At 45.6% G+C, this 21,368-nt stretch overlaps 2 protein-coding genes across 2 annotated transcripts; both read right to left on the reverse strand.

Annotated features, from left to right (window-relative positions):
* Positions 1-480: 480 nt before the first annotated feature.
* On the reverse strand, positions 481-10,686 carry LOC144599915 (uncharacterized). The gene is made up of 4 exons (XM_078411180.1): positions 10,444-10,686; positions 8,907-9,170; positions 3,941-4,044; positions 481-1,032 (listed from the first exon to the last, which is right to left on the reverse strand). Exons 1-4 carry the CDS (start codon positions 10,640-10,642, stop codon positions 922-924), a joined length of 678 nt encoding a protein of 225 aa, XP_078267306.1. The 5' UTR covers positions 10,643-10,686; the 3' UTR covers positions 481-921.
* A 2,498-nt stretch (positions 10,687-13,184) lies between these two features.
* On the reverse strand, positions 13,185-19,043 carry LOC144599776 (uncharacterized). The gene is made up of 5 exons (XM_078411013.1): positions 19,028-19,043; positions 16,684-16,782; positions 16,229-16,558; positions 14,357-14,626; positions 13,185-13,600 (listed from the first exon to the last, which is right to left on the reverse strand). The coding sequence occupies exons 1-5, from the start codon at positions 19,041-19,043 to the stop codon at positions 13,185-13,187; spliced, it is 1,131 nt and encodes a 376-aa protein (XP_078267139.1).
* Between the last annotated feature and the right edge of the window lie 2,325 nt (positions 19,044-21,368).

Here is a 21,368-nt window from a genome sequence, read left to right on the forward strand (position 1 = left end):
TTATCCTACAAATCTGTACATTTTTTGGAGTGTGGGAGGAAACCAAAGATCTTGGAGAAAACCACATGGTCACGGGGAGAACGTACAAACTAGGTACAGACAGCCCCCGTAGTCAGGATCTAACCTGGGTCTCTGGCGCTGTAAGGCAGCAACTCTACCGCTGCACCACCATGCTGCCCAGAGATTGCGGGCAATTTACGAGTGATTATATAATCCTATAGATACAACCTCCGACAGTTCAGTTCTCCCTCACTCCTACACCTGAGTGAGAACTGAAATTTCATTTTTCAGTAAAATCATTATTGTTAGTTGTTATCCTTCTGAGATATAAGCTGAAGGGACAGCACATTTCCCAGCAATGGTCTTTGTTTTTTGTTGCATAATTTATCTTCTTTATTTTTCCACAACATCTGTGGAAGCTGAATACAAAAGTCGAATCAGTGTGAAGAAAACTGACTCTCATTTGTAAATAATCAGGCAGAAAATGTATTGCATTTAAAAACTTGATGCTACAATTACGTTAAGTCTGAGCAGGTACAAAGGAGGAAAGCTACAAATTAGGTTGAAAGTAAAGAATTCCATTCCCAAAAATGCTACATTCTGCATTTCCAACTCTTCCTTTACATTCTCTGCAGTTAAATCAGTGTATTTATGCATTTTTTGGCAAAGATGACAAGTAAATCATTTGCACTTGAGGAGATGGTCTTTGCGAAGGGAAATAACCAGCACTAGGACATAGACTGTTGACATGTTCACTGTGGGATAGAACCGACTCCGGCAACATACCAAACAAGCACAAAGCAAATGCACATAAATCCACAAAACTATTTCCAAAGTCTCCGTTCGGCTCAATTTTTTTTCCCAGAAACACAAATTTTCTTGGGCATGATCCTGATGGGCTGAATGGCCTCCTGCGCTGGGTCATTCATTCTGACCTCTCACATCAGGGGCTGAATTCAGGGTCTGCAATGCAACAGCTTCTTTTGAATCGTTTGTGACGTGTCCTGTAACTTCCCATGGATTTCTGCTGCACTGTATCAAACAAGAGCAACAAATATGCTTTTAAATAAAGAGTTTACCCTTCAATGATAAACAATAGACTGGAAGTGATAGGTAAGAGGTTGCAGATCAAGTTGGAAACATTTTCATGGCCATTTCATGTAAACAAAAACACACCAATATCATCATGAATATGTAATTTTGTTTTCAATTTTGTATTGATAAAGTCTTCTTTCAAATTTGATATCTTACAAAATTACAAGGTTAGATTGTAAAGAGGAATAGATACGTGAATGCACAGTCTTTTACCCAGGGTTGGGTATCAAGAATCAGAGGACATGGGTTTAAAGTGAGAGGAGAAAGATTTCATAGGAACCTCAGAGGCAATTTGTTTCAATCAGATGGTGAGAAGTTTCTGGAATGGACTACCAGAGGAGATAGCTGAGAAGGGTTCTGTAACAGCATTTAAAAAACATTTGGACAAGTAAATGATAAGAAAAGGTTAAAGGGGTATTGGCCAAATGTGGGCAAATGTGACTAGCATAGATGGGGCATCCTGTAGTATAAGAAAATAACTGCAGATGCTGGTACAAATCGATTTATTCACAAAATGCTGGAGTAACTCAGCAGGTCAGGCAGCATCTCGGGAGAGAAGGAATGGGTGACGTTTCGGGTCGAGACCCTTCTTCAGACTGATGTCGGGGGTGGGACAAAGGAAGGATATAGGTGGAGACAGGAAGATAGAGGGAGATCTGGGAAGGAGGAGGGGAAGGGAGGGACAGAGGAGCTATCTGAAGTTGGAGAAGTCGACGTTCATACCACCGGGCCGCAAACTGCCCAGGCGAAATATGAGGTGCTGCTCCTCCAATTTCCGGCGGGCCTCACTATGGCACTGGAGGAGGCCCATGACAGAGAGGTCAGACTGGGAATGGGAGGGGGAGTTGAAGTGCTGGGCCACCGGGAGATCAGTGGCGTTAATGCGGACCGAGCGCAGGTGTTCAGCGAAGCGATCGCCGAGCCTGCGCTTGGTTTCGCCGATATAGATGAGTTGACATCTAGAGCAGCGGATGCAATAGATGAGGTTGGAGGAGGTGCAGGTGAACCTTTGTCTCACCTGGAAAGAATGTTTGGGTCCTTTGATGGAGTTGAGGGGGGAGGTAAAGGGACAGGTGTTGCATCTCGTGCGGTTGCAAGGGAAAGTGCCCGGGGTTAGGGTGGTTTGGGTAGGAAGGGACGAGTGGACCAGGGAGTTGCGGAGGGAACGGTCTCTGCGGAATGCAGAGAGGGGAGGGGATGGGAAGATATGGCCAGTGGTGGGGTCCTGTTGTAGGTGACGGAAATGTTGGTGGATGATATGTTGGATCCGCTGGCTGGTGGGGTGGAAGGTGAGAACGAGGGGGATCCTGTCCTTGTTGCGAGTGGGGGGATGGGGAGCAAGAGCGGAGCTGCGGGATGTAGAAGAGACCCTAGTGAGAGCCTCATCTATAATGGAGGAGGGGAAGCCCCGTTTTCTGAAAAACGAGGACATCTCGGAAGCCCTAGTCTGAAACACCTCATCCCGGGCACAGATGCGGCGTAGACGGAGGAATTGGGAGTAGGGGATAGACTTTTTGCAGGGGACCGGGTGGGAAGAAGTGTAGTCCAGATAGCTGTGCGAGTCGGTGGGCTTGTAATAAATGTCCGTCACTAATTTTTCTCCTGTGATGGTGATGGTGAGGTCCAGAAATGGGAGGGAGATGTCAGAGATAGTCCAGGTATATTTAAGGGCAGGATGGAAATTGGAGGTGAAGTGTATAAAGTCAGTGAGTTCTGCATGGGTGCAAGAGGTAGCACCAATGCAGTCGTCGATGTAGCGGAGGTAGAGTTCGGGGATGGGGCCAGTGTACGTCTGGAACAGGGATTGTTCGACGTACCCGACAAAGAGGCAGGCGTAGCTAGGGCCCATGCGAGTGCCCATAGCTACGCCTCTGGTTTGGAGGAAGTGGGAGGAGTCAAAGGAGAAGTTATTGAGGGTAAGAACCAGCTCTGCTAGGCGGAGGAGAGTGTTGGTCGATGGGGATTGGCTGGTTCTACGGTCGAGGAAGAAACGGAGGGCTTCGAGACCATCCTTGTGGGGGATGGAAGTGTAGAGTGACTGGACATCCATGGTGAAAATGAGGGAGTGGGGGCCTGGGAACCGGAAGTTATCCAGGAGATGGAGAGCGTGTGAGGTGTCTTGGACGTAGGTGGGGAGGGATTTGACCAGGGGGGATAGGATGGAGTCGAGGTAGGTAGAGATAAGTTCGGTGGGGCATGAGCAGGCAGAGACAATGGGTCTGCCGGGACAATTGTGTTTGTTGATTTTGGGTAGGAGGTAGAATCGGGCCGTGCGGGGCTGGGGAACTATGAGATTGGAGGCACTGAGGGGTAGTTCGCCGGAGTTGGTGAGGTCGGTGATGGTGCTGCTGATGAAGTTCGCCGGAGTTGGTGAGGTCGGTGATGGTGCTGCTGATGAAGTTCGCCGGAGTTGGTGAGGTCGGTGATGGTGCTGCTGATGAAGTTCGCCGGAGTTGGTGGGGCATCCTGATTGGCATGATAGATTAGTTGCAGATGTGAGTGGAGAAATGACAGAAAATGTTTAATTCATGAAGTTTATAGATTGATTGTGGTAGAAACATTTATGATTGTGCCTTTTAACAGGCTTCCAGATAGGCACGTTCATATGCAGGGAATGGAGAGATTTGGATCACGAGCAGGCAAAATGGATTAGTTTAATTTAACATCATGTTCAGCACAGTCATTATGGGCCAAAGGGTCTATTTCTGTGTTGCACTGTTCTCTGCCAAACACTAAAATACAGATTGTTGCCACTCTAATATGTTCTGTGAACATCCATTTTCTCAATGCCAGAGACACCCCACCATTGGTTTTTCATATGTTGAAAAGTTCATGAAATTCTCACCTTGTGCGTCTTCCATGAATAGCAAATTAGTCCAAGAGCAACGGCCAGTTTAATCGACAAGTAGCCCAGAACCGTGATGATCCAAATGTCTGGAAGTGCTCTCACTGTGAAGGACAAAGTTGATATTTTTAGTTTCATTCTCCATCTTGTTTCATAATTAAATACTCCTGTCTGTGATGTGACATCAAAACATTCTGAATTAGACAATGGGACACAGTGAGAAATATTGTGTCAAGAGTGAGAAATATTTGTGTCAATCCAGGGTACCTTTTATTTTTCGTCCATTACATCTGAGTACTTCCCTTTCATATTTTCTGTCTCATTGCTTTTGGAACATGTGAATAATTTTTGGGTGAATGAGATGTGTCTGAATATATACAAAATTGGTTGATTCGTTATCTAAACTGATGTGAACCAGGTGTTCAGTGCGGTGTCTACACAAGCGGGAGTGGATACAGACTCACAGCTGAGACTCTCCAGGTTCTGAATTCTCACTCTTGGCCCTATTGCCTGAGGAGCTATTAGAGCCAATAGAATGATACAGCATGGAAACAGGCCCTTTGGACCAACTTGCCCATTGTGGCCTACATGTGCCAGCTACACTAGTCCCACCTGCCCGTGTTTGGTCCATATCTCTCTAGATCTGTCCTATCCATTACCCAGTGAGTTGTGAAGTTTCAAGAGTGGGTTAGATTTAGCTCTTTGGGACAAGAGAATCAAGGGATAAAGGGGAAAATGCCAGAAGAGGGTACTGATTTTGGATGATCAGGAATGATCATATGGAATGGCGTTGAAGGGCCGAATGGTCTATACCTGCACTTATTTTCTATGTTTCAATGTGAGAGACATGCCCATGCCACTCCCCCCCCCCCCCCCCCCCCCACACACGCACGCACGCACACACACACGCACTTGGGTTTATTTAAAGAAATGTCCATTTTACAAAGGTGTAATTTTCCTTCAATTTTACCCTCATGCATTGGGTTTGAAAGGTCTGTGTTTCATTAACATGTGTACACAAAATGCTTTGTATTTTATTTTGTTTTATTCACTGATATAACATCATGCCATCAGTTTACAAGCTCCAGTGAAATTACACTTTGATCGGTAGCATTGGACATTGATGGAAATTCAGGAGTCTTAAAATCAGAAATAGCTTTATTTTGGATTATGCAGGGAAAGGTATAATTGTTACTCCTGTAGTAGTTGAAGGCTGTTATTGGTCCTTGTGAAATCTGCAGTTCGAATTTCGTTTGGAAATGTCTGTAACATGAATTATTTACTACACTCAAGGTGCAACTATGGAACTATGGAACTAGATTATTCAGGTGTGAAGCCTATTGAAGAAATTATCACTGAAATCATCAAACCTGGAATTGTATGCAGTGGGAATGTTTAGATTCACATGTAAAGATTGCACCCAAGAGAACAATAAACACAAGTCTGAAGAAGGGTCTCGACGTGAAACGTCACCCATTCCTTCTCTCCTGAAATGCTGCCTGACCCGCTGAGTTACTCCATCATTTTGTGATACCTTCGATTTGAACCAGCATCTGCAGTTATTTTCCTACATAAACATAAATCCAATCACCTTATAAAGTGAATGATTGTGTATACGCCCCCTCATGATCTTATACATCTTTATAATCTCATTCCTCACTCTCTTGCCCTCCACGGAATAATGTCCAAGCCTGACTACTTCTCTCTATAGCTCAGGCTCTCTGGTCCAGACAACATCCTGATAAATCTTTGCTGCACTCCTTCCAGCTTAACAACACCTTCTCAATAGCAGAGTGACCAAAAATGAACACAATACTCCAAATACGGCCTGATTCACTTATTGTACAACTGTAGCATAACATCCCAACTTCTATACTTAATACACTGACTGATGCAGACCAATGTACTGAAAGCTTTGACCAACCTATCTACTAGATCCCTGTGCTCTACCATACTCCCCAGGGCGATGCCTCAGGGCAAAGGCCACTCACACTCTGGGCTGAGACTGAAATAATGGCTGGAAGAGAACTGTTCACAACTGGGTGGCTCATGGCTTCAATCATCAATCCTTTCTAACCAGGAGCACGAAACCTATAAATGCCGGAAACCTTCGACAGATCAGGCAGTGTCCATGGGAAGAGAAACTAATCAGAGTAGTTTATTGTCATTTACACCTCAGTGCAATAAAGTTCCTTGTTTGCACGCAGCTCATTGATTAAATAATACAACTGATATAACTGGTACAATGTATGCAACGAGGAATGCCCAACATAGCACAATGGTGCAAAGATTGTAGAACAAACTGAAGTAGTGCAAAGTTAAATTTTCAGTCTGAAAATCCTCATCAGATTCTAACAAAGCATTTTCAATCAGAAACATTAATTGTGTTCCTCTTTCCACAGATGATCTCTGACCAGTTGGAGGATTCCAGCTTTCTCTGATTTTATTTCAAATTTAAGCAGATGTATTTCTTTTTCTTTTTCTCAAGAAATAGAGCAGCCTATTGCTATCAGTGCAGCTGGAACACACTATTCTATCGCAATGCTGCAGAAAATTCCTTTGTGTGTCGCGTACATAATCTTTCATTTCTTGTAGTAAGTTTGACTAGTGCATCAATGCCACACAGTTGCCAATTTGTTCACACACCCATTTACCCAAGGCTCCAGTACTTGAAGGACACCTCAGTTCAGAATGATAGGAACATTTCTCGGGAATGTTAGTGGAACTGCAGCCGGCTGTAGTTCGGCCAAAGGATGGGGAGGTTTGTGCACCAGCACCCTGGAGGTCAAGGTTCAAAGTCACATCTGCCCCAGAGGAGTCTGATGGAAACAGTGATGACGACGCATACATGGGAAGACTTCTACCTGTCTGACAGCATGGAAGAGATGTTGAGGAGTGTCAGGGATCCCATCTCCAACCTCCCGCATGGATTTCTGTAGTGCCATTAGCACAGGTTTCCAATCCAAGGGTTGGGGACACAACAGTGGGAGTGGGCGTGGGGGTGGCCTCTCCCTTGGTGCAGCGGCTGATGGAGCAGGGTCCTACTGTCACTGAGGCACAGGCAGAGGACAAGCAAAGTCTTCATTCCTCAGTGGAATGTTTATTTCTTCCACTCCAGTTTTAGTAGTTTCAGACTTCCCAGATGAGGCCAATGCAGGAACTATAGTTTCTTCCACAGAGAGGGGAGGAGAAGCTTGACAGGGTGAATGAGTGATTAGTTCGTGTGGAGTTGCACTCTTTCCATTGTTTATATAGGGCTTCTGTATACTTTCAATGCAAGGATCTAATGCTCAGTGCCATCCTGAATGATCTTTCTCAACTTTCAGCAGTTATGGGCTAGACATTCCCAATAAGCAGTGAAAATGTTGCAATCATTTTAAGGCATCTTTGAACACATCCATGAATCTTTCCCTCCAACCATCTGGTGGTCTCTTTCCATGACTGATCACTGAATATAGTGTCTGTTTCAGGGTCTGCTGTTGGGCATGTGATCAACGTGACCTGCCCAACTGAACCAACTGAGTGTAGATCAGGACGCAGTGGAGATGCTGGTGTGGGAGAGGACAGCAGCATTGGTTTACTTCTCCTTCATGTGAATTTGGAGAATTTTGCAGAGGTGACCTTGGTGTTATCATTTTGAGGATGATCCTCATCTCCAACTACATCTGCACTAAACTTTATCTCCCTGCCCCACTGTACATCACCGGGCTATGAAATTAATTGTTGACAGTGACACCGTGAAAAACACGGAACAGTTCTCCTAGCTCAGGAGTAGCCTAACAGCAAAGGCAGACACATTCACCATTACCTTCAAATTGTCTATCAGTGAGGAGTGAGCCTTATCATATCATGTGCTTCTGAGTCTTGGACTATATACAATGGAAGTATCCATACAGACATGCAATGGACTCGAGATTTAAAAGTTATGCTAATCAATAAATAGACAATAGACAATAGGAGCAGGAGTAGGCCATTTGGCCCTTCGAGCCAGCACCACCATTCAATGTGATCATGGCTGATCATTCTCAATCAGTACCCCGTTCCTTGAGCTCCAACCACACTAAATCATGAAATGTAACATATTAGGAGAAATAAATCACAGGTTTCTGTGGAGACTACAAAGAGCAGCAGATAAGACACTTACCATTGGACAGCAGAGAGCACAGTATTAAAATCTTGGACATATTTTGATGAATCAAAGTACAGTTCCATTGGTCTTTGTCAGCATCAGCTTTTGGAATGATCATCTATAAAGATTTCTTTTCCTTCACTGGCTCCTTGAAAACTTTCTCTCCCACTCTTTTGCCATCACCATTCATGCAAACAAGTCTCATTGACTCAGTGACCTCAGACTCAGAGCAGGTCAGGGTAACGTTTCCTCCCTCAGTTGTTACATTAGATTGTTCAACTGGGAAACAAGAATTTCACTGAGAATTAAAACAACAGCTGGGGTCTCTACCCAATGTGTTCTTAAACCATGATTCTTGTAGAACTAACCCAAAGGATCACTGGCATCAAATTTGAGAATGTTGCTCAAAAAGCACCAATGTCCACAATGCTGCCACTGGACATAACATCGCACAGCCACGGATATTCCATCAATTTCAGCCTTTTCCATGCTTGAAGTTGACTTTTAAAAAAAACCTGGAACTCCAGGGGCCAAGAGAAATTTGGAGATAGTTTTAGGAGCATCTGAGTGAGACTGAATGGTTCAGAATTGTTGCCATTCTTATTGTCCCAGGTTCCTCTGTGAATAGCACATAATAAACAATAGACAATAGGTGCAGGAGTAGGCCATTCAGCCCTTCGAGCCAGCACCACCATTCAATGTGATCATGGCTGATCATTCTCACAGTACCCCATTCCTTAGGCTCCAACCACACTAAATCATGAAATGTAACATATTAGGAGAAATAAATAACAGGTTTCTGTGGAGACTACAAAGGGCAGCAGATAAGACACTTACCATTGGACTGCAGAGAGCACAGTATTAAAACCTTGGACATATTTTGATGAATCAAAGCACAGTTCCATTGGCCTTTGTCAGCATCAGCTTTTGGAATGATCATCTGTAAAGATTTCTTTTCCTTCACTGGCTCCTTGAAAATTTTCTCTCCCACTCTTTTGCCATCACCATTCATGCAAACAAGTCTCATTGACTCAGTGACCTCAGACTCAGAACAGGTCAGGGTAACGTTTCCTCCCTCAGTTGTTACATTAGATTGTTCAACTGGGAAACAAGAATTTCACTGAGAATTAAAACAACAGCTGGGGTCTCTACCCAATGTGTTCTTAAACCATGATTCCTGTAGAACTAACCCAAAGGATCACTGGCATCAAATTTGAGAATGTTGCTCAGAAAGCACCAATTTCCACAATGCTGCCACTGGACACAACATCCCACAGCCACAGATATTCCATCAATTTCAGCCTTTCCCATGCTTGAAGTTGACTTAAAAAAAATAAACTGGAACTCCAGAGGCCAAGAGAAATTTGGAGATAATTTTAGGAGCATCTGAGTGAGACTGAATGGTTCAGAATTGTTGCCATTATTATTGTCCCAGGTTCCTCTGTGACCAGCACATAATAGACAATAGACAATAGGTGCAGGAGTAGGCCATTCGGCCCTTCGAGCCAGCACCACCATTCAATGTGATCATGGTTGATTATTCTCAATCAGTACCCCGTTCCTGCCTTCTCCTCATACCCCCTGACTCCGCTATCCTTAAGAGCTCTATCTAGTTCTCTCTTGAATGCATTCAGAGAATTGGCCTCCACTGTCTTCTGAGGCAGAGAATTCCACAGATTTACAACTCTCTGACTGAAAAAGTTCCTCATCTCCGTTCTAAATGGCCTACCCCTTATTCTTAAACAGTGTACCCCCAGTTATCAACGAAGAGTCATCGCCACAGAGTCATACTGGCCCTTTTGATGAGAAAAGTGGAGGGAGAGCTCAGTGTCCCAAAACATTATGAAGATAGGGCAGAGGAGGAAAGGTTTATTTGAGAACAGACAGAAGATGTGTCCAATCTATGGCAACAAAGAGACAGAAGGTGATGATAGAGGGGTGTTTTTGCACCTGGAATCCTGTGACTAATGATGTACCACAAGAATTGGTAATGGGACCCTGTTGTATGTAATCTACATGAATGTCTTAGAAATGGATATGGGAGGCAAGATCAATAAGTTCACAGATGACAGGAAGATTAGTGAAATTGTTGATAGTGTGGACAGTGGTCTTATTCTGCAAAGAGATATCAATGTGTTGGTGAAAGGGGCTGAGAAATGAAAGATGGAGCTTAATCCAGACAATTGTGAGGTGATGTGTTCTGTGGTGCAAATGAGGCTGGGACGTACACCATGAATGGCAAGCTCTGACAAAGTCTTGAGAAACAGAGAGACATTTGGAGTACACAGTAGGTCATGAAATTAGATATGTTAGATAAAAGAAATAACATTACATTTCTGTGGAAATAACAAAGAGCAGAAGACAAGACACTTACCATTGTGCTGCAAAAAATTCAGTTCATACGGAATTAAAACCTTGAGAGTATTTTGATAAAACAAACCACAGGTCCATTTCCTTTTGTCTGCATCAGCGTTTGGAATGTTTAACTGCAAAGATATCTGCTCCTGCCTTCGCTCCTTGAAAGATTTCTCTTCCACGACTTTGCCATCACCATTGAACCAAACAAGTCTCATTGACTCGGTGACCTTTGACACGGAGCAGGTCAGGGTAACGTTTCTTCCCTCAGTCCTTGCATTAGATTCTTCAGCTGGGAAACAAGAAATTCACTGAGAATTAAAACAACAGCTGGGGTTTCTACCCAACGTTTTCTTAAACCCCGATGCCTGGAGAACTATCCCAAAGGATCACTGACAAGCTTCTACGCCAACTTTGAGAACGTTGCTGAATAAGCAACAATTCCCACAATGGTGCCACTGCCCACAGTGTTGGACACAATACCCCACTGACAATAGACAATAGGTGCAGGAGTAGGCCATTCAGCCCTTCGAGCCAGCACTGCCATTCAATGCGATCATGGCTGATCACTCTCAATCAGTACCCCGTTCCTGCCTTCTCCCCATACCCCCTCACTCCGCTATCCTTAAGAGCTCTATCCAGCTCTCTCTTGAAAGCATCCAACGAACTGGCCTCCACTACCTTCTGAGGCAGAGAATTCCACACCTTCACCACCCTCTGACTGAAAAAGTTCTTCCTCATCTCCGTTCTAAATGGCCTACCCCTTATTCTCAAACTGTGGCCCCTTGTTCTGGACTCCCCCAACATTGGGAACATGTTATCTGCCTCTAATGTGTCCAATCCCCTAATTATCTTATATGTTTCAATAAGATCCCCCCTCATCCTTCTAAATTCCAGTGTATACAAGCCCAAACGCTCCAGCCTTTCAACATACGACAGTCCCGCCATTCCGGGAATTAACCTAGTGAACCTACGCTGCACGCCCTCCATAGCAAGAATATCCTTCCTCAAATTTGGAGACCAAAACTGCACACAGTACTCCAGGTGCGGTCTCACCAGGGCCCGGTACAACTGTAGAAGGACCTCTTTGCTCCTATACTCAACTCCTCTTGTTACGAAGGCCAACATTCCATTGGCTTTCTTCACTGCCTGCTGAACCTGCATGCTTCCTTTTATTGACTGATGCACTAGGACACCCAGATCTCGTTGAACTCCCCCTCCTCCTAACTTGACACCATTCAGATAATAATCTGCCTTTCTATTCTTACTTCCAAAGTGAATAACCTCACACTTATCTACATTAAACTGCATCTGCCATGTATCCGCCCACTCACACAACCTGTCCAAGTCACCCTGCAGCCTTATTGCATCTTCCTCACAATTCACACTACCCCCCAACTTAGTATCATCTGCAAATTTGCTAATGGTACTTTTAATCCCTTCGTCTAAGTCATTAATGTATATCGTAAATAGCTGGGGTCCCAGCACCGAACCTTGCGGTACCCCACTGGTCACTGCCTGCCATTCCGAAAGAGACCCATTTATCCCCACTCTTTGCTTTCTGTCTGTCAACCAATTTTCTATCCATGTCAGTACCCTACCCCCAATACCATGTGCCCTAATTTTGCCCACTAATCTCCTATGTGGGACCTTGTCGAAGGCTTTCTGAAAGTCGAGGTACACCACATCCACTGACTCTCCCTTGTCAATTTTCCTAGTTACATCCTCAAAAAATTCCAGTAGATTTGTCAAGCATGATTTCCCCTTTGTAAATCCATGCTGACTCGGAATGATCCCGTTACTGCTATCCAAATGCTCAGCAATTTCGTCTTTTATAATTGACTCCAGCATCTTCCCCACCACTGATGTCAGAATTGACTCCAGCATCTTCCCCACCACACAACACCCCACTGCCCAGTGTTGGACACGACACCCCACTGCCCAGTGCTGGACACAACACCCCACTGCCCACAGTGCTTGACACAACACCCCACTGCCCAGTGTTGGACACAGCACCCCACTGCCCACAGTGCTGGACACAACACCCCACTGCCCAGTGTTGGACACAACACCCCACTGCCCACAGTGCTGGACACAACACCCCACTGCCCAGTGTTGGACACAACACCCCACTGCCCACAGTGCTGGACACAACACCCCACTGCCCACAGTGCTGGACACAACACCCCACTGCCCAGTGTTGGACACAACACCCCACTGCCCAGTGTTGGACACAACACCCCACTGCCCACAGTGTTGGACACAACACCCCACTGCCACTGATATTCCATGAATTGCACCCTTTTTCATGCGTCAAGACGGTTTCAAAAATAAAAAGAGAACTTCAAGGGGCAAAGAGGAATATGGGGGTCATTTTAGGAGCATCTGAGTGAGATGCTCAGAATGGTGACCACTGGAGGCTCAATCTTTGTTGAAGTTTATTGCGACAGCAACATTCGATTACAAAGTATAACGAACGAGATTACAGACAACCATTAATTCTAACTGTTCACTTCGAAGAACTCTCCTAACTGACTGGTTTTGGGAGCCAAAACCACACGTGACGTCGCTGTCCAATCAGCGGGCTCAACTCCCTGGACCAATCCCTACCGTCGCACTCACACGTGACCTTGCTGGCCAATCTGAGGGTTCGACTCCTAGGACTAATCTCTATGGTCGCTGCACCACTATTGTTGTCATTTATTCGCTGCATCAGACGGTTCAGCGCTGACTGTGGAAAGAATGTTTAAGAATTCATGTTTAAAGAATGAGTTCATCAGTAAAAACACTGGCAGCATTCTGTCTCCTACCTTTCACTGTGATGAGATCAACGGTGAGAAATGGAGATCTGCTGCCCTCATTGTTCACTGATGCTTCGTTTCCAAGAAAACAACTGTAACGTCCGGCATCTTGAAACAAAACGGGGACAATCCTCACACTGAAATCCTTGCCATCGAAGGGTTTCGCTGAGGTCACCAGGCGATTCCCGAAGTCGGCCCCTTCGACATTGATGGGCTGAGAGGCTGTTGCAGTTGCTATTACGTTGTATCGTTGAAGGCGACGAGATGTCCAGGCCATGACTGTGCTGGAATCCCCATGAGTATTATAGCAAACCAGGTGAAGTTCACTGTGGTCTGTGCTGGAGCGGTAAACCGTGTATCTCTGTTTATATAAAGCTGTACCAGAGAGACAGAGGATAACTCCTTTCAGTTTTACAGTTACTGCGGCACAGAGAGATTCTCAACCCCATTCTGATAAATATTTGCGGTGGTTTGTTCAGCTGATCAAGCTTCAAATGCAAATGAATTTTGCTCCAAAACACATCAAATCTTTTTATAAACAAAATTTACTGTAATGTAGTAAATTGCAGTAAAGCATGAACTGTCCTGGAATCTCCCGGGATGGGATGAAACCTCCCGGAGACTCCCGAGAGCGGCCCGGGAGGTGAATCTCTGTCGGTCTGCAGGAGGTGCAGGTTCAGTGAAGGGTCAGTGAGGGGAGAGCGGACGGGTTGTTGTTCAGTGCTGATGTGTGCACCGGGACCCCCAGTGTGAGTGTGAGCAGCAAGTGCTGGCGGTTGTCATGGTGACTACACTATCTATCTGACACTTTGACGTGAGTCCTGTATCAGTATCTCAGTCTCAGATACTGGAGCATTGATGGCAAGTTAAACTGACAAAATACTTTACTGAACAATAGTTACAGAAAGATATCATCCCTCCTGTGCTGTGTGTCTGTCACACAGAGACAAGCAGGCAGCTGCTCCACAGAGAGAGACTTTCTGGAAACTTCTCCCTGATCATTGCAGCATTTTATACACGAGAGCAGTTGGCCACTGTCCACAGTTCATCACAGGGCGCACGCATAACATTACAAGAAGCACCGTGATACAAGTGTCTACTTGATATCCAATGGGAGGTATTTACACTTACTTTTGTTTACAGTAAAATCTCCATTACTTGTGTGAACGATTTTTCCGTTTTCCTGCACTTCACACACATACAACTTCCCATCCTCCACTGTAACATGTCGGACCATCAGATAGACCTTGTTATTCAGGCGGATCTGCTCAGTGTTGCTCCTGTTCTGCTGGGATGAGTCCTTTGGTCTCCAGTGAAGACTGACTGTATCTGAGAGTCTGGAGATGGTACAGCTGAGTGTGACGTCACTGCCCAGCAGAGGGCGCTGTGGACTTGCTTCACCTGTGAACAACAGATCAATGGGATTCAGAGTGAGTCGTGGTGTGTCCAGTCCAATGACTGGGCTCAAAGCTGACAGCCAATGCTGAAAGTCAGAACAACCTCTTCCCCAGTGCTTTCTGATTCGCCCCTCATTCTGCCAAACTCTAGCTGGTCCAAGCCCAGAGCCACAAACAGTCAACATACGTTAAACCAATCATCCATCCCCTGGGGCATTTTCCTAAACGTTAGTTTTATTTTGCATTATTTCAGACTGCACTGTAATCTCTGCACCGTTCTGCTGTTTTGCTTTTGTTGCATGTTTTTACTGTACCTGTTATTATAATTTACTCTGCATTTCATCTAAACAATTAATGTGTTTTACCCAAATGTATATGACAGTGAACTAATCTGAATCTAAATCTGAATTTGATATTGTTCAGACTACACACTGTGTTATTGTTCCTCACTTTGGCAGTGTTCACACATATTGTGTACACAACACTATTGACACTCATGTTGCATCCTGAGATTATACGAATTCAAGTGTTTCAGAGGTTTGTACATTAGATTTAGCTCCTCAGGACCTGGTGGCAGAAGGACCATGGACTGCAGCTCTATTCCACGATGCCTTTGCAGTGTTGGCACCGATCTTCAGTGTGTCTCTCAGCATGTACTCCTGCAGCCTAGAATATTCTGCAATGGAGATTTTGCTGGGGAAAGCATGAAGATCAAAGTAGTTGGATCCAACTTTTCATTCACTCCCTAATCAGCAAACGTTAGAGCAATGACCTCATACAAATCCCTTTGGATTCTACCTGTGGAGAATTATCTAAAGGAGGCAAAGGCTTGTTCATCCTCTGATGAAGCTCTCAAGCTAATGGAATGGTTCTGAATGGCCCCAACTTTTAGAAGTAAACACATTTATTAATACTGAATATTTCATTTTTTAATAATAAAAGGGTCTCTAATTCTACAAAAACGATTAGTTTTGATTCCTAAACAGTTTCCAACCGGCACCGGATGCGGGAGCAGTTTTCTCAGTGTCAGGGTCGGGGAATATCAGCGTGTTCCTGCTCCACTCCTGGTCTCCACGTGGAGAAGTGATGGGGAGCGCCGGCAGATTCCCCGCAGGAACCGTCAGCAAGTTCGGGAATTCCTCATTGTGAAACGCGTGGGTGGAAGTCCTGAATCTGTTCACATTCACGCAGGTAAACGCCGGCTGTTCACCGTGGCACTGCTGGTACAATCGGCAACACTCTGACCAGTGAATGCAAACACCGTTCAGATGTAACTGGATTGATACATTTGTCCCAATCCTGTCTCCCCCGAACGCCCTCAAGGTGGGAACTCTCTGACTGAGTGCAAGTTCCACAGATGATGGACTTCCTCTGGGATCTCAACCAAGTGAGGCATGGACCTGGTTCACTGGGTAACTTTGAGCAGCAGTGTCACTGGGCAATCTCACCCCAGACCCACAGAATCAATGCAGAAAATCTTTCCCCCAATTGTTTCATTGAGAGGTTCACCGGGGGAAGAAGTCTCATAATTCCCGCCATCTCTCATCATTATACATGACATTATTTACAGAGAAACACATTGTTGATCCGTGTCTCTCCCACTCACCTTTGATCCCATATATTTCATACAGTTTCAGGATCTGGTTCCTCGGCTTTTTTTGATTCAAAGTGAACAATCCCGACCATTTAAATGTGGGTTTTTTAATTGCCAGATCAACAGTGCGGTCACCCACATGCACCTCCGTGTCACTCACGCCCTTTTTCATCTGCATGTTCCACGCGCCGCTGTTAGCCGGGCGGAGAGTTACCACTGTCTGTTTTACCCGCCCTGAGTGTGGTTCAAATTCCCAGACAAGAATGTCACTCCCAGGATTCTCCGGTCCTTTTAACACAATGTCGCCTCCATTATCCATGAAATAAATGTGATTTATGTTTTCTGTTGGAAAGAGGAAAAATGAAGGAATTAACATTTTCAGCACATTTCCTCCACCTGAATGTTTTGATCTCCCACAGAACCTCCAGAGAGACGGGCAGAGTTTGTGAAGAGATGTGTGGACTAACCTGGCCTGATCCAGGGATACTTCATGACATGAGAAGAGTGAGTGGGAGACAGGGTGTTTGTGTTGGGTCTCCAGCCGGCCTTCCCTGTGGCGGGGCTTCCTGAAGTGGATGGAGATCAGACGGATCCTGTACACACCGCATCCCCGGCCCTTGTGGGACCGACCTGGGACAGAATAAACACGCTCCTGCCTCCTACCTGCTCCTCGTCCAGCAGTGGTTTACAACATAGACCAGTTCAGCACAGAAACAAGCCCCTCGGCCCACAAGGTCTGTGTCGAGCATAATGCCAAGACCAACTCTTATCTGCCTACACATAAGTCATATCTCTCCATTCCCTGCATGTCCATGTGCCCATCCAAAAGTCTCTTAAATCCCATTCACACATCTACCTCCATCACCACCAGCAGCATGATCCAGCCACTCACTACTCTCTGTGTAAAATACTTGCCCTTCACATCTCCTTCACACTTTGCCCCTCTCACTTTAAAGCCATGCCCTCTAGCATTTGATATTTCCAACCTGGGGAAAAGATTCTGACTGTCTACACTGACCATAATTTGGTATAATTCTATCAAGCCTCACCCCAACGTCAAACATTCCATAGAAAACTATCCAAGTCTATTCAACCTTTAAATTCATTGTATAAATCATGAACGACAGTGGTCCTAGCAGAGATCTATATATAACTCCACTGGTCACAGACTTCCTGCCTGAATGTTGTCTTTTCCTTTGTTTTCTAGTCTGCCAGTTCTGAATCCTGACAAACAATTTAATGTTAATCCCATACTTATTAATCTTCAGCATCAGTCTATCATGCCTTACTAAAATCACTGCAGACAATGCCACGTAAAAGTCATGCCTATTGTCTTTAATTAATCTATTTTGTTCCAAATGGGAGTCAATTCTATCCCAAAGAATCCTTTCCAATTGTTTCCTACCATTGATGGGTGACTCACAGTTCTTTAATTCCCTGAATTCTCTATCCCCATTTTAAACAAATAAACCATTTAAACTCCCATTCCCATACTTATCTTTCTGTCCTTGGCCTCCTCCAATGCTAGAGTGAGGCCACATGCAAACTGAAAAAACCACACTTCGTATTTCTCTTGGGTATCTTACAACTTAATGACTTTCAGGCAACGAATCCCCAAACAATCTACCCCACCTGTTTTACTGACATATTTTACTTTATTTCACCATTTTGTCTTTTTCCCTTGCTCCTCTCTTCCCTGGGGCTATCTGATACCTGACCTACATCCCCTAACTCCAGTCTCAGTTTCCCTCATTTATTCTTGTTTACTTTCTCCTTGTTTACCATCTTGATTTTAATGTCAGTATAAGATGGCTTGGAACTTTCTTTACTCCAAATCGCCACAGCCATTTTGTGGCCTCTTTTCTCCCTTCTAATCACCGGCTTGACTTCTTTCCTCCTTGCTTTATATTCCTCAAAGGCCCTCTCTGCTATCATAATCTTGAACCTTGCACGTGTTTCCTTTCTATTTTTGACCAAATTTACAAACCTCTTTGACCATCGAAGGTTCCCTTTGCCAGTCTTATCCCTCCTCCTTAGTGGAACTTGCCGGTCTTGAGCTTTGATCAACTATCCTTCAGCCAACTCTCAATCACAGACGTAGAGTAAGTTAATAACAACTGCTCTGAGTGTACCTTACCAAGCTCCTGCCTAATAATATTGTCATTTGCCTTACTCAAATTAGTGTCTTGTGGCAAAGTCCAGACTTACCCCTATTCAAATCAATCTTAAAACTTATTGAGTTGTAATTACTATCTCCAAAATACTCTTTCACTGAAACACCAGTCACCTGGCCAGTCTCATTTCCCAACACAAGGTCCATTTTGGATTCCTTTCTCATGTTGCACTATTCACAGCTGTCACAAGAAATTTTATTGGATATGCCATTAGTCACCCCCTAAGACGTCCCTTTGTGTAATCGTCCACTAATGTGTGTCCATATCTGTTCCTCTATTTCTTACTTTCAAATGGCTCTACCCATATCACCTCAATGGACAAACTATCCAGTGTGTCCTCTCTAAGTCCCAACAAGACAGTTTCCCTCATTAGTAGAGCAATCCCCCTCCATCTCTTTTCCCTCCTTCTCTATCACATTTGAAACATAGAAATACAGAACATTGAGCTGCTAGTCATGTCCCTGTGACAACCATATTTCCACACTGACCACAATGTCATAGTCCCCAACAGCGATCTCGGCTCTAAGTTCATCTACTTTGCCCACAATACTCCTTGCATTGAAATAAACATACCTCAGCCCATCAGTTTCACTATATAACTTCACCTCCCTCTGTCTGCCCTTCCTCTGAGACTTACTTATCCTCGTCTCCATCTTCCCATCACCCCCCTGCCTCTCCAGTTTAACCTTCCTGGTAACACTAGTGCATCTCCATGCAAACATATTGGTTCCCGTCCATTTCAGACACAAACTATCCCTCTTGTAGAGGTCACGTTTGCCCCAGAAGAGATCCCAATGGTGGAAAGATCTGAATCCCTGCCCCCTTCACCAACTCCTGAACCATACATTCATCTGTTCTTTCTTCCTATTCCTATCCTCATTAACACATGGCACCGGACAGAATCTAGAGATGGCGAGCCCGGCGAGCTTTAACAAAGCTCTGTGTGTGTGTTCTCCAGTCACAGGTGAGATCCTGGAAGGGTTGGAGAGTTGTCAATGTAGTGAGACTCACGTCAGTGGTAGGGAAAATATCAGACATTATCCCTTTTCCTACCCATCTCATTTGTGCCAAAGTGCCCACCACCTTCTGGCTGCTCACCTTCATCCTTGAGAATGTCCTACAGCTGCTGGGAGACATCCTGGAGTCTGGCACCGGGGAGGCAACGCACCATCCTGGGCCCTGGCACCGGGGAGGCAATGCACCATCCTGGAGTCTGGTTTGCTGCCACTGAATCTCGCGTCTGACCCCCAAATATTCTGGGATTTGAATGGAATGGAATTGCGGGCTGGGGAAAGGGGTTGTAGTGGGACTGAAGACAACGGCTTTGGGATTCAAAGTGTTCAGTTGGAGGGGAATTCTGCTCATCCAGTCCTGGATGTCCCACGTGTAGTCTGGGAATGTGGAGATGATGGAGGGGTCGAGGGAGGTGCTGGGGGGGTTGAGCTGGTGTCCACAGTCAACTTGTGGAAGCAACGGTGAAACTTCAGCTGATGTCACCGAAGGGCAGCGTGAGGATGAGAAATAGGAGGGGTCCAGGGTAGATTGTCGAAGGGGGCTCAGCAGAACTGTGCGGGAGCGTGAAGTGAAGACATTGCAGGTAGTTCTCGGGCTGCGAGTTGATCGATAAGTCGAGGGCTGTTCCACCCGCCTGGACTGTGCCGGGGAAGTGTTGGGGGAGGATGGTATGGACAACCGTGTCAAAGGCTGCAGACAGGCTGGGCGGGATAAGGAGGGAGAGATTACCTCTGCAACAAGCTCACCGGGGGCCATTTCTGACTTTGATATGGACCGTGTCGGTGCAGGAGAAGGAGCTGATTGGAGGGGCTCAGAAATGGAGCTCCAGCAAGGATGGCATGGATTTGTGAGGCAGCAGCACATTCAGAGACGTGGAGAGGAAAACGAGATTGACAATGGGGTGTGGGTTTACACGGACAATGATAAAGTAAGACAAACTTGTTATGACCGGTGGTCCTCTCACACATCAAATCCAGCATCCCTGCCTCACTGGACACACATCAATTTGCATACAGGGCAAATAGATCCACTGAGGACGCCATCTCTCTGGCTCTTCTCACTGTCCTGACTCACCTGGAGAGACAGGGCAGGTACGTGAGGATGCTATTCATTGACTATAGTTCTGCCTTCAACACGGTCATCCCCACCAAGCTCATTACCAAACTCCACCAGCTGGGCCTCAGCTCGTCGTTATGCGACTGAATCCAGGACTTCCTGCTGGAGCGACCGCAGGCATTGAGAATGGGCCTGCACCTGTCCTCCACTATCACCCTGAGTACCGGCACACCACAGGGCTGTGTTCTGAGCCCCATGCTCTACCGGTGGACTGGTGCTCTGATAACAACCTGTCCCTAAATACCACCAAGACCAAGGAGCTGATCATCAACTTCCGTAGGTCACACAACGGGGAATATGCCCCGATCTTTATCAACGGGGACAATGTGGAGAGAGTGTCCAGCTTCAAGTTTCTTGGCACTCACATTTCGGAGGACCTAACATGGTCCAATAACACTGCTGCATTGGTCTAGAAGGCACAGCAACGACTGTTCTACATAAGAACACTGAAAAAGTCTGGTCTACCCTAACAGCTGCTGACGACATTCTACCGCTGCACCATAGAGCACATTCTAACACATGGCATCCCTGTGTGGTATCTCAGCTGCACGGAGGTAGAGAGGAAAGCTCTTCAGCGGGTAGTCCATAGAGCTCAGAGGACCATCGGAACACAGCTACCAGCCTTGGAGGGGATCTACAACACGATGCCTCAGAAATGCCACCAGCATCCACAAAGACTCTTCACACCCCTGCAACAGTCTGTTTGAACTTCTACCATCGGGCAGACGATACAAGGCCTTCTACGCCCACACCTCCAGACTCAGGAACAGCTTCATCCCCAGGGCCATAGCTGCTATGAACCTGTCCTGCTGAGCCGGATGGTCACATCGCACAGTGAACCGGCACAG

Source organism: Rhinoraja longicauda, chromosome 14 (assembly GCF_053455715.1).
Source record: "Rhinoraja longicauda isolate Sanriku21f chromosome 14, sRhiLon1.1, whole genome shotgun sequence".
NCBI lineage: Eukaryota > Metazoa > Chordata > Chondrichthyes > Rajiformes > Arhynchobatidae > Rhinoraja > Rhinoraja longicauda.